A 13,338-nucleotide genomic window follows, 5' to 3' on the forward strand; every position below is an offset into this window, starting at 1 on the left:
ATATGCATACATAGTACAGTGGTTTCCTGAATAGCACCTGGTTAAACATACTATTGGGCCACAGTGGAAGCATTTAAAAGTGTTTTGTTCTGAAACTAACAATATTGTTATTTTTTTCTGTCAAATTTGAATTTCACAGAGAATATGGACTACCTGCCTGATGATAACTCTAGGTACAAAGATGTCGACTACTGGGATGAAAGATACAAGACAGAGCAGTGTTACGACTGGCTGGGCAGCTTCTCCAAATTCGAGCACCTTCTGGAGAAACATGTCAAGAAAGAAGACTCCATTCTGATACTTGGTAAGTAGTATTGTTGTTGTTATCGCGTCTTAATTTAAAGCCTCTTCTCTTTATCTTCTCACCAAGCAATACTGTTAAGACAAAAAGACAAGACACCAACTGTATTATTCAGCTTCACTCAAAACATTTTGTTCCCATTTAAGTGGCGTGCTGGTAGATTATCGGTCCCCAAGCATTTGCAAGTCTTCAGCCCCCCGCCACAACCCTGAACAGGATAAGTGATATAGATGATGGATGGATTATGGATTCTCACTGCTTTAGTGAGGTATAAGATGCCTAAAAGAAAAATCCTTCTGAATATGTGTTGAATAGCATCTCTGTTGTGAAATGATTCAGAACAAACAAACGCATTCTCTCTGTCTCGCCGTAGAAGATTTTAGTTTGCCATATTTTTGTAAGCAAAGCGGCAATTCGTTGCTCAAGAAAGTTGAGTGCATGAAGTTTCCGCAGTGTCCACAAGATGTCACAGTCCACTTAAAAATATAGCCATCTCTCTTGCACTCAGCTCTACCTGCAGTACCTGCTTTTAAGTGACACTGCAGCTCTGTAAAACATGCTGCAAAAACATCTGAAGCGTGAACACAGCGCTTTGGCTACAGAACACAGAGCAGGCCTGGTTGTTAATTGGAGCAGTCCAAAATATGAAGCATGAAAGACGGGCTGGAGGCATTGTCAAGATTAGCGCAAATTCTGAAGTTATTCCCTCCTATTTAATATTCATTTCAAGCCAGAGTTAAAGAGAGTCTCCTTTATTATTTGCACATTACCTTTTCATGTTATTAGGTTATGCAGCTTTGGACCTGTGCATATCATTGGTTCTTAATTAGTTTGTATTACTGACCAAAAGGTGAAACAAGCATTTCTCTCCTCAAGGTGAATTTGTACCACACTAGGTTCTTTTAATAATTAGTTTCTTGTTTATCATATGGACGAGTTAAATGCCAGTACGCTGAAACGCAAGCTGGAAAGTCTTTTGTTGTTAAACTGTTATACCTCCACAGACACATAGAGGGCTATGGTGCTCTGTGTTTTTTCCTGATGAGAGCCTTGTTGATGCACGTTCAGTGGCGATTGCATGGTGTCTTTCTGTGTGTTAGGGGGTTTGTTAAATATGTGTCAGGGAGCGACAGGGGCTTCTGCTGTGTGTGTGTGTGTGTTTGTGGGTAAAGGGGAGGGGGACTGGTGAGGTCTTTTGGAAGTTGAAAAATGCCTCTCCTTGTTTTGCTGCTGCCAGATCACTTGATTATATCTGGAGATTTTCTTTTTCTAAATAACATAAGCTGCATTTTAAACACACTTCTAATTGAGAAGAACGACAGACGGACACACACGGATAGTATGCAGCCTCACTTTTTCAGTGTGCGTCACAGGCACACCTACAGCAGAGGCGTGAGTGGGCTCCGGAGTCTGATGTATAAGATATCTTCTCTCGCCTCTCTCCTGCGCTTACACTGCAGCAGGCAACACCAGGGCACACCACTTTCTGCACGCTGATTTAAACCCAAAGGAGAGCCATTATATCGCTTGAGAGCACTCATCTCAGAGGGCATCTCTCTCTCTCTCTCTCTCTCTCTCTCTCTCTCCATCTCTCTCCTCTCGCCAGATCGTGGAATCACACGTTTCTGTCACCAGCACGTGTTCACGTCTTCTTCAACAACACATGCACACATAGGGAGCTATATAGAGAAGCCTAAAGATGTGTGAACCCTCACGTGTTGTAAAAACATGAAGAGCTCTTAAAAGCACTTAAATAACACCACGCCTGGACAACCGCCTGCCACAATTGCGAACAATTCCCAGCTAAACTCGCCTTGTCAAGTCTGTAAAAGCAGAGAGACTATCAGCTCGTATAAAATGACACGATAAATCACTGTCACTATAGGGGGAGCAGGACAGAGCTTGGCAGAGAATAGGGAAGATGTGAAGAAAGACTCGAGGCGCCACGGTGCTGTTAGTGTGTGTGATGAGTGGATGAAGGAAAGAGAGATGGAAGCGAGGTAAATAACTAATCAGGTTTGGGCCGCTCAGATGGAGGTCATTTCCATTAAGATAATCTGTACAGCACAGACAGAGAGATAGAAGTGAGGGATGCATGGATGAGAACCAGAACGCTCTGCTGCATACTGATGACACTTTTCATATCAGTCTTCTTCCTTTATGTACTTTTTTCCCACTGTGTTTCAAACCTACATTTTGCTGACACACTCCCAGCCTCTTACCTGCTTTCTCCCCTCCCCACTTCTATCTGCCTGCCTTAAAATCTGGAGAGATTTGCTTCATCATCACATCATTTTTTGCTCCCCACCTTCCCACTAACCCACTTCTGCCTTTCAGTATGATTCTGCCTTTTTAAGCTAACTCCAAGTCAGCACGATCAGGCCTCTCATGACGTCGACTAAAACCACAAAAAGTCCCGACTCTGAATGTCAACAGATTTACAATAATCTGAAATGATACTAGATAATGTAAGAATGCAATATAAAACATTACTGTAATCTCCTCTATTTCAGGCATTTGATGGGTGAGTTCAGTGACGCAACTGAAGCTGACGTAGGACGATTCAATTCAATTTCAAGGGGTCTATTGGCATTAAAGTTTCAAAAACATTGTTGCCTGAGCATCAAAATACATTTTTCATAAATATTTGGAAAGTACAGTATAATATTAAATAATAAAAAATAACTCTACTTAAAAAAAGTACTACTTAAAGCAAACATTAAAACCAGGGATGGACAAAGTACACAACTTCATTACTTGAGTCAAAGTATAGATACTCCTGGTCAAACATTATTTCTACACAAATAAAAGTTGTTCAGTCAAAGTATTGGAGTACTTGCTTTTAAAAATACTGAAGTATTCAAACTACTTACTACTACAAAAATCTCAAAACAGTTTTATTTTCACAATACATCCTTCTCTGCCGTAGCTGTCATAACCACCACTAAATTAACTGCCTGATCTGGGTGACGTTCGCTCTTCGTTCAACCATGGAGACGCGCGAGGTACGGCAACACCACTTAGACAAACCACACACAGAACTACACAAACACAGTTTATTGTCTTTCGGATTTTAGAAAAGAAAAGAAAATTCATCAGCTGACTTCAGAGCAAAAGAAGCGAGTAACAAGAACGTTCATCGAAATGTAGAGGAGTCAAACGTACCATATTTGTACAATATTTATCTTTCAAATTTAGTGAAGTAAAAGTAATACGTTTCCCCAAGAAGTAAAAACAAAGTAAAATACAGATACTCAAAAAATTTACTAAAGTCAATTTACTTCCTTACTGTCCACCCCTGATTAAGACCAACAGTGAATTGATAAAATTAACAACAATAGTTTGTGTGTACTGCCTGATAAAACTTCTTTTAAACCAATCCCAATGAATGAATGACATGAATGAGGGTAACATGAACGGAAATGAATTGGCTGAAGAAGAAGAGAAATCAGATATGGTGATTACTGCTGTTATGTTTGCTAAAAACCACAGTGAGTAGCTTTAAATGTAAAGAAGAATTTTTTTTTTCTTTTTCTTTTGAATTAAAATATACATTGTGACCTGTTTTAAATGATCGTCCTCCATGTGGAACCAACTATCTCCAGATATACCCTTTAAGAAATACTTAAAAGGTATAATAAGTAGCATTTTCCTTGCATTTTTTCAACTACACATTGAAACTGGTTAGCTTGTCCTACCCGGTGTGAGGCACCTACCTGTCCAACAGGAAGAGGGCCAACTCTGCATCGCTCTTTTGCCATGTTTGCCGGTCTGAATGGGGCCCAGTTCCTAATTTGAACCACTCCCACACTCACCTATACGCTGTGATTGGCTCAGGGAACCACAACAGCGCCCCTCCTGAAAACGTCCGTGCAAAGCAAAACAACAGAATAGATGCAGAGGGAAGGGTCTCACAAGGGTCTGCACACACACTCACCAGCACACATGTATAGAGGCCCATAAGTGATATTTGTAAAAGTCTATATTTAATTTTTCTAGGAAAATCCTACTTATTATACCGTTAAATAACTGTTATTGTCAACATGAAAATAATGCTTCATGATTTTCGGTAGATGTGGGCACATAATCCGACTAGTTACTTTGCTAAATCTGTTCTAACATCACTTTAAAGTTAAATTTATTTCATACAGTACAAAAGCAGAAACAGTATTGATCTTCTCGTCCCTCAGGATTAACAAGGAGGGAAAATCATTCATAATAGCATATCCTGTTTAGAAGCTGCGCTGCCCACTCAGACACCCACTACAGCCGCAGTGACAAAAGGTCAGTGTTGTTGATGCTTTGAAATCAGAAAGGTACTTATTTGGAAAGCAATTACATTTTCTTGGAAAAATGAATTCAAGAACCAGATTTTAAAATTGGAAATTAACATAAACATTGAAGTGAGATGGCTTTTGAATTAGCCTACAGTTATGAAACAGGGCTGCGTGGAGCAAAAACACCACTGGCACCGTCCTGTTTTTTTAATGATACATGAATTCCAGCCTTGATGATAATGGAATATTACTGTGCGTCTTATACGGCTTCATAATGTGACATAACTGTGCTCATTACTGGCTGCATGGTAGGCTTTGAGGCCTGCGGTTGTGTGTGTCACAGCATTACATCAGGCAGTCCCTTGACCCCTCCGCCTGACCTGTGTGTGTGTTAGCAACATTACCCAGCATTAGCAATGATAAACTCGCACACGGCCCAGTTCCCACCTGCCACACGGCCGCGGCTCCTTCTTTTATGGCTCGCTCCAGGCTGCTGGCGGTGATGTAATGACCCCACGTCTCCCAGTGGTCAGCACTCATGCCTCGTTCCCCAAGGCGAGGGGTGATGATGTAATGGCTCTTTTATACAGCAGTGAGTGGAGCTGAGATGTGTTTCTGTGTGCGTACTATGTTTTCTCCATGTTAACAGCGATGCGCCTTGTGTAGAGAGCATGACACAAAATCTCCACGGTCAGACCAAGAACACCCACCTTTCATGACCACAGGGCCACTGGATCATGTGTAGGTGTGCTTGACATGTGAGCACTGGAAACATGTTTGTCTGAAGTGATTGGTAGCATACAATCGGTTATTCAGGGGAGTGTATAGAATTATGGAAGCTTTCTCAGAAGACGCAGACACAAACAAAATCAGATTTATACATAATAAATTATGGTTTTGTGTGTAGGGGTCGCTGAATAGGCTAGACTGACCTGTGTATTCTGTTGGCTGCTTAATGAGGGCTGCTGGTTTTGTTTTGTTGCTTGGGTAGCCTTTTGATGTGTTTGTGTAATCATATCATACTCTGTATTTTCATCGTCATCGTGATATTAACAGGCACAATTAAAGGGGGGGTATTGTGCTGTTTCAAATTTGAAAACATTTTTATAATGTTGGATGTCCAGACTAAACGTGGGTGAAGTTTCAAATCTGTAGGTAAAAGTATGTTGGAGTAATCCCCAGGCTTTTCAGCTCAGTCTGCAGGCTGCTGTGAACGGCAGGCTTCACACAGTTTTTTCTACAGCCTCAGCAGGCCTTGGAGAGCCGGCCAATCAGAAGAAAGCGGACTTAGGGGCGGGGTTTCTTTAAAGGGAAAGCGCTGAATGAGTCGTTTCAGGCAGTGTGAGAAAAATGATACGTTTTTTTAACTGTAAATTATGCTAAGCTACTCCACAGGTATCACAGAGTGAAATATGAAGCTTGAAATTAGCATAATTGCGCCCCTTTAACATTTCGCAAATAACATAAAAAATGCATAAAAAACATTTTATGTACGTACACACTCAGCATGCGAACATTTTACTTATCCGATGGATCCCTGAATACATGGGCGTTGCCTTCACATTTGGCCAATCCGGAAAAATCCAGAGCATGTTGTCACTATTGCTCATATTAATTGGTGTCAATTTACTGGCGGTGTTTTCTAGGAGGGGAGGAAAAACTGTTTGATGAAGACAAAGAACAGCACTTCAATTCAGGAGGCGTAAAACATGCCTAATGACAAAAAGACATTGGAACTGTAAGTTATATACTGCACACAATATCCAAACAAACTGAACAATGCGGGTACATGCCTCTAAACGTGCTGCTTTTTCTAGTCGTTGGTTCATTCATCTATTCAAAGTTCATTTTTAATCTTGTAATCTTGTAGTTTAATTCAAAAGTCTTGTTATATGCCTACGTTCCAGAATTTCCAGGCTACAACTATCTCCCCGTCTCCTTCAGCAGATGCTGTAGAGCATGCTTGTAGTCTGCTGATGGAGACCGTGGGATGCAGTTAAACGGTCCAGGAAAGGCTAGAGAGGGGCGAGTAAGTTCTTGGCTAAACAAGCACCTTTTCATGAGCGTTTTCTCCTCAGTCAAGAGTATAATCAGCACATAATGAAAATCTTTTTGAGTGCTGCCCCGCTGTGCGTGTAATAGACTTATAGAGTATGTTTCACCCTCCCTAAATGCCCTACATTGCTCCCTCCTTTTAGCTCACCCACTGACATCATTGTCGTGTCACTTTGTGGGTCCCTTCAGCTCCTGCGGGTGATGTGAGCGGTGTTTATTGGCAAAGGAATAGCGTCAGACCATGAGTGTGTCTGCTCAGTCAGCTGTTCTGTAACTATGTATGGCCCAGTGCCTTGACTACAATGACATTATCCTTCTAATAAAGAACATTACTACATGCTAGCCACAATGTAAAGCCCCCCCTCCGTCGCTCTGTCTGCCTCCTGCATGCCCCATCATGCCAGTTCACTCCACACACCTGTCGCCTTCTCTCCGCCTCCATCGCATCCTTCTCTCACCTCCTGATGCTGCCTCACTTCTTGCATTTCCTCTTTGCTTTCTCACCTCACTTTTTCCTTCGCTGCCTTTGCCTCACTTGCACCTCCGTTGCTCTCCCCCGCCCTTTGCCTTCTTGTAGGTATTTGATGTCAAAGACGTCCACCTGTGTGCCTGGAGCCAGTCCGGCTATATATAGCAGGAAAGGAGGTGTTTACTACCACGTTGAGAGCTGTGGGAGCTGCACTTTTCTCAGGAGAGTCCAACAAACTGTTGGTGGGCTATTACGTTGAGCTACGGCTCATTCACAAATTGGCAACCCACTGGAGATGTGCAGATTTCCATGGTAGCTGCAGATGTTTGAGCTGTAATAGTCTGCAGTATTTTTCTCCTACATTCAGTGTGTCATACAGTTTATGTTTCTTTGCTTGTGTGCTTATCACTGTGCACTGGGAGTGCTCTGTTTGTTTGTGAACCTGCAGTGCATGGAGGAGTATATACTGTAGCATAAGGAGGAGGATTTCATTCCAGTGTTAACAGGGAGATCTTAGGTGACAGTCCTCTCACATCCCTTTTTTTCCGCAGTGTTAGAAATGCACACACACACGCACACACACTGACACGTACTGCTGATGGGATGGAAAGTCACTGGCAACACAGAGAGCACGGGGGCAGAGTGAGAGAGATTTGAAGTCGGGAGGTATGTGTTAGCAGCTGTCAGAAGATCCAGCTGATATCAGATATGTTGTTGCTCAAGAGAAGTTCACTCTCTACATTTTTCCACGCAACCTTTCCCTCCGTCTTTTTAGAATGCTTTTTATCCCCTCTCCTTTTTCAGGTCCATTCTCCTGCATCCACTTTTTCGCCCATCCTCCCCTCCATTTTCACCTACTGTATCTCCCCTCTGTCACGTCTCTCACCATCACACAGACAAGCACATGCACGCACACTTCTCCTCCCCACACTTTGAATAGCAACGCCAGCCGGGCTGCGGGGAAAGAGGCAGCTTTGGAAGGAATAATAGAACCGAGAGACAGGCCTCGGCCATTTTCACGCTCGCCCTTCCTTTTATTGATTGCAGCCTTTCCTTCCTGTGGCGGCCGGAGGCGGAGCCTGTCTCATCAGATAGGCTCGTATCAGCTCTGTCCTCCCCGTCGCTGCCCTAGTTTGTGCTGGCAGGTACCATGCAGCGTTTTCACAGGAGCGTTCAAGGAATATATTTGAAGGGATTGCATTGTGTTGATTTGTTTCTATGTTAGTCTGACTAAAATACAACTCTTGCATTGGTGGTACAGAAGGATTTGAATGCCTTGTAGAGTAATTATGAGCAGAAATGAGGCAGTGATTTTGTGTTGCATCGTTTTTGTCTGGAGCAAGATATGGCAGTGATAGATTGAGCTGCTGAACAAACAAAGGCACTTTTCTGTATTGTCCTCTTGCCTTGAGCAGGGAACACACACACACACACACACACACACACACACACACACAATGTCTGCCTTTACTTGCGATACACAGCTGCAGCAGATGAGGTGTGAATGGTGGGGAGGTTGAATGAACGAGTGGCTGCAGGGATGAATGAATGAAAGAGGAGGTGGAGGAGGGTGTAGTTTAAGGGCGGATGTATTTGCACCCCTCATCCTCCCTTCATTCTCTCTCCTCCCTACCCTCCCCCTTTTCTGCGCATCCTGATTGGCTCCTTTTTAGTGTTTTTTTTTTTTTTTTTTTCAGGGAGCCCTCACCATGCAGCAGTCAGTAAGTCAGTAGGGGCAACCCTCCCCTCCATCTCGCCCTCCTCCTCCCCTCCCCTCCTTCCTCCCCACTTTTTTTTTTTGCCGCTGTAAGGAGTGGTGCTGTTTATGAATGAGCTGCAGAGCCGCAGAATGTGAATGAAGAATAAGAGAGGGAGCAGGCAGATAGGGGTGCAGGGCAGGCTGAATGAAATTGCAGCAAAACAGGGATGAAAAAATGGAGGGTGGATGCTGAATGAAAGGGTGGGATGGAGCGGAGGCGGAGAGCGGGGGCGTGGGTGATAGAAAGGAGGAAAGTGTGTAATTTCGGTGGAGGAACCGCACTGTAATTGCTCAGTCCCTTTAGCGCTATCGTCCTGTGTCTGTAAGTGTGTTTAAATGCTAATGCTTGCCCTCATATGTATGCAGATCAGGGAGGATGCTGGGAAGGAGGTTACCTGGACTGGTGGCTGCGATGAGCCAATGGGAATCTCCGCGACCTAACACACACACGTTTACACACATGCACCGAGCTTTCTCTGGTAGCTGGTGCTCCGTGCTTTGAATAATAACGGGGTTACCCGGGCAACCAGGCTAGGATGATCGATGGGCCCGGCCCTGATAAACAGAGTGTGTGTGTGTGTGTTAGTGGGTGCGTGGTGAGACAGGCTCAAAGGATTGCATGTGTGGATGTGAATGTTTTTTTTTTCAGTGAATGAGTTTGTTCTCAATGACACCAAGCGCCCTTGGTGAGAGGGTTAGTGCAGGCGGACTGTGGGGGTGACCACACACACACACACTCTCTCCTGACTCATTCACTTAAGGTAATAATACAGCGATCAGAAGAGAAGAGGCTGCGCGCTGTTACTCACCACCACACAGAGGGAAAATTATACAGCCAGCCAATGAGTCGGAGTTGACACTTGATTTGATTAAATGTGTGCTGCATTACAAGTACATTTTTATAAGTGCTGCTGTTGTGATTGTAAGCTGGCATGTTGGAAAACAGAGTGGTTTGAATGATGCGGGAGATGTGAGGAAAGTGAAGGTGGTAATGGGAAAAGAGTTTAGAGTAACATACTCGGAGAGGGGCTTTGATTCCCAGCTTTGTGGTGCGGTGACATATGAGGAGACACTTACTTACTGGAATTAAGTCATGACTGCTTCTGAAAGTCTCATAATGCACTTACATGCAATTTAGTAGCATCTGTATTAGTTAGCACATCATAAGCAACACAAAAGCTTGGAAGAAGTCAATCAATGTTAAAGTAGTCTTAAGATGTGATGACACATTTTGAAACTATTAAAAGGTTATAGAGTTACTGTTACTCCCATAGACTGTAAAGAAAGATGGACGACATGACAGCTCCCTAAAAGTGAAGCCAAACCCTCTCTGTCGCCCCCTGCTGACTGGCTGCAGTATAGGTCATAAAGCCCGCCTCCTCCATGTTAACAGATGGGACATGAGTCAAACTATAACATCAAAATACACACCAAATACATTTTTCTCAAACATGGTTTCTGTCATTATAATAAGTTCTTTTCATGATGATTTACGTCCAAGTGTTCATTTTTCGGACAGGTTTATTTTTAATGAGTTATTTGATGCTGTCATAATGATGATTGACAGCTCTGTTGACCAATACGGCTCCTGCAGACGATCTGTTCCGGATTAGCAGAGTAGAGGAGGAACGGTGAGAGGACACGTAACTAAAACAATCACAACAGTCACTGAAGTTTACATACCTGTGAACGTCTGCTTCAGACCAACACAAGAAGCTGTTCTGCTGTTAAATACGCTGATTTGCGGGTTCTTTGCCGTTTTTTTTCAGTAACTTAAGTGTGTGTTTTGGTTAGTGGAAGTGGCTACGGCGGCTCCACCCGCTGATCTCTACTGCGCAGCTCTGGCTCAGCACCCGTCACCCGTTCAATTTTGTGCAGATGAGGACGCGTCCTGCATCTTTATATACAGTCATTGGTTCCTCCGAGAACATGCTGTACAGAACAAAGGAGTACAAGGACGACTGATGAGCAATCAGTAAAAGGGTCAGGTTACCCAATTACAAAAAAAAAACAGTTAATGGAGTTTTGTTTGTGGCGTTTGCAGCATTAAATCTCTTCTTCAGGATACAATGTTCCCAAAAAGCAGGATAATCCGTCAAACGCTGTGTCAGGAGTTTTTACAGGATGTATTTAGGTGAGGGGAAGTAATTCTGATGAAAACTGTTGTGTGGATTATTGAGAGTAATGGAGATACTGATGATGGAGAGATAGTGTTTAAATTGTCATTATCATCAATGAGAGAAGCCCATTTACCTCTGTTGTAGTGGGGCGGTGGCAGAAATATCACATATTGCTTTTGGCTGAAGGTTTAAAGCAGCAGCCAAGTATTATGCACGTGTAAAACTGTCACATTCAATCACATCAGATTGCTTCTGTACAGTATTTGCGACTGCATTATCTTAAACCGGCTTGAAACTGTGAAGAGCCAGTCTCATTGATTTCATGTTACAAGCACAATGTTCTAACAAACCTGTGTGTGTGTCGAGGCTGGGGAATTTATCGGTGATTGGCATTCACACACCCTCCTGTCTGCACTGCACACTTCTGCATCACATTACCCTCCCTCCTCTCTCTCTCTCACCTCGTCTCTTCCACCTCTCACTGTCCCCCCTCCCTCCCCCGGCACAGATGAGGAGGAGGAGGAGGAGGAGGAAGGAAGAGTAGCTGCTGAGAGGTGCATCTGCAGCCAAAGTCGCCTCTCAAGAGCTGAAGTGTCATCCTGGAGTTCGCTGTGCATTTCCCACAAAGACATTATGTCGACCTCAAAGGGGGGGTCATCTAAGTGTATTCAGAGACGCAATGCTCTTTTGTAATGAATGCCAAGAGACAAGCCTCCCTGGCTGTGACAGTCGCTGGATGTCGCAGCACAAAACAGTCACTTCTCTGTGACCTTGTACACATAAATCTGTGATTCCAGCGACAGGCTCTGTCCTTTAAAAATAAACATAACACATTAAAATAGCGGCTCGGGCTCTGCGTAAGGACTCAAGCTTTGAGAGGATGACCAGATTTAGAGGGCTTAACAAAATGACAGTTGAACAATAGAGATGTGCATGACGCAGGGAAAATGAAGCACATATGGCCTTGTTATTAAGCAAGAGTGACGTAGCTTTTAAATAATTCTATCTTGTTTGAACAGGATCAGAATTATCTCCTTGCTGCCTTGAACATAACACAAGTGTAAATCGTCAAGGTTTGAAAGTGTGTATTCCAGGGGAAACATCACAACCACTGCAGTGTCTGCATCACTTGCTATGTTGCAGTATGTGTGGGTATGCAAAAAGAATCTTTCAATCTTAAGGTTCATTAAAGAAAAAGAGCATTTGATAGAGTTGCTTGCAAGAGAGAGAGAGAGAGAGAGAGAGCTCAGCACTGTGTTCTGGGTCTCAGTGGCGTCATTAACTTCACCATCACATAGCCGTGAGCAGGGAAAGCCCCGTCAGCCCGGTGATGGCACTGAGTGTGCGTCATCGATGTCCCGATGCATCTAGCATTCTGCAGTGACGCACTGTTGCAGCATGCCTGATGTGGTAATGGTCAGTTACACACTTCAGTCAGCTGAGAATAGAGGTGGTCCGGGGTGTATTTTAGGGTCTGTGAGTTAATCTACAGCAGTGAGGATATAAAGCAGCTGGATCAATGTAGCTTGAGTCACTGAATTAACAAGTAGTTCAATGAGATGTTAAGAGTCTGGTTTGATTGTACTGTAGGGACCAGTTCTTTTGTTCCACTGTCGGAGACATAGAAAAAGACTTATCTATATAATCACAGTGATGTTGATAGGTTGTCAGTGTAGTGGAAACCCACGGCCGGTGATTTGAGTGGGTCCCTGGGTCTACAATAAAACTTTTGGTTCTTGAGAAATTGTAGTGTTAAACTCGCGTTTAATGTTTGGTTAACCCTAACCCTAAAATAGTGTTTCTTTTAAATAAATAAAAATAATTTATCAACAGGAGTGCTGATTTTAACACGTGAACAAAACATTCTCATCACCCAGACACAGTCTACAAATAAACTGTTACCAAAATAACAACAAAACTCTTCTAGTCTGAACATCTGCTGATGAAATGTGATTGTAAGTGAACAGAAAGTGAACTGAGTCAATCACTGTGAAACTTTTATCACTAAAATGTAACGTCACCAACACAGTGGACAGTGTGGCGGAAAAAATACAATGATTCGGATCTGTTTGTGCTGCATTGTGAGCAGCCTCAATGTAAATCCAGTCTAAAGCCTTTGTCAATGATTACTTGTACTTCATAGTGAGTGGTAACAGGATATATGCACAGACAGACAGACAGTTGGGAAGTACTTTTTTTGTATCGCTAGCTATTCGATTAAACCAAAAGCTTAATAGTGTATTACTCTCCTGCATGAGAGTCCGCCATCTCGTTTGAATTGGCACACAATGCATCTGTGAAATGATGCAACAGGCACCTTAGGATGTCAATCATGTTTAAACGTAAGAATGCTACTA

The 13,338-nt window shown here is 43.2% G+C and overlaps 1 protein-coding gene across 1 annotated transcript in view; it reads left to right on the forward strand.

Moving 5' to 3' along the window:
- ece2a (endothelin converting enzyme 2a) overlaps positions 1-13,338 on the forward strand; it is an 85,073-nt gene that overhangs the window by 892 nt on the left and 70,843 nt on the right. The window contains exon 2 of the mRNA XM_069685366.1: positions 140-304. Coding sequence (XP_069541467.1) covers positions 145-304 — 160 coding nt within the window. The 5' untranslated portion in view covers positions 140-144. The remainder of the gene's footprint in view (positions 1-139; positions 305-13,338) is intronic.

Source organism: Semicossyphus pulcher, unplaced genomic scaffold (genome assembly GCF_022749685.1).
Source record: "Semicossyphus pulcher isolate SPU_LCO1_2020_fin unplaced genomic scaffold, fSemPul1.0.p SCAF_7, whole genome shotgun sequence".
Classification (NCBI taxonomy): Eukaryota; Metazoa; Chordata; class Actinopteri; order Labriformes; family Labridae; genus Semicossyphus; species Semicossyphus pulcher.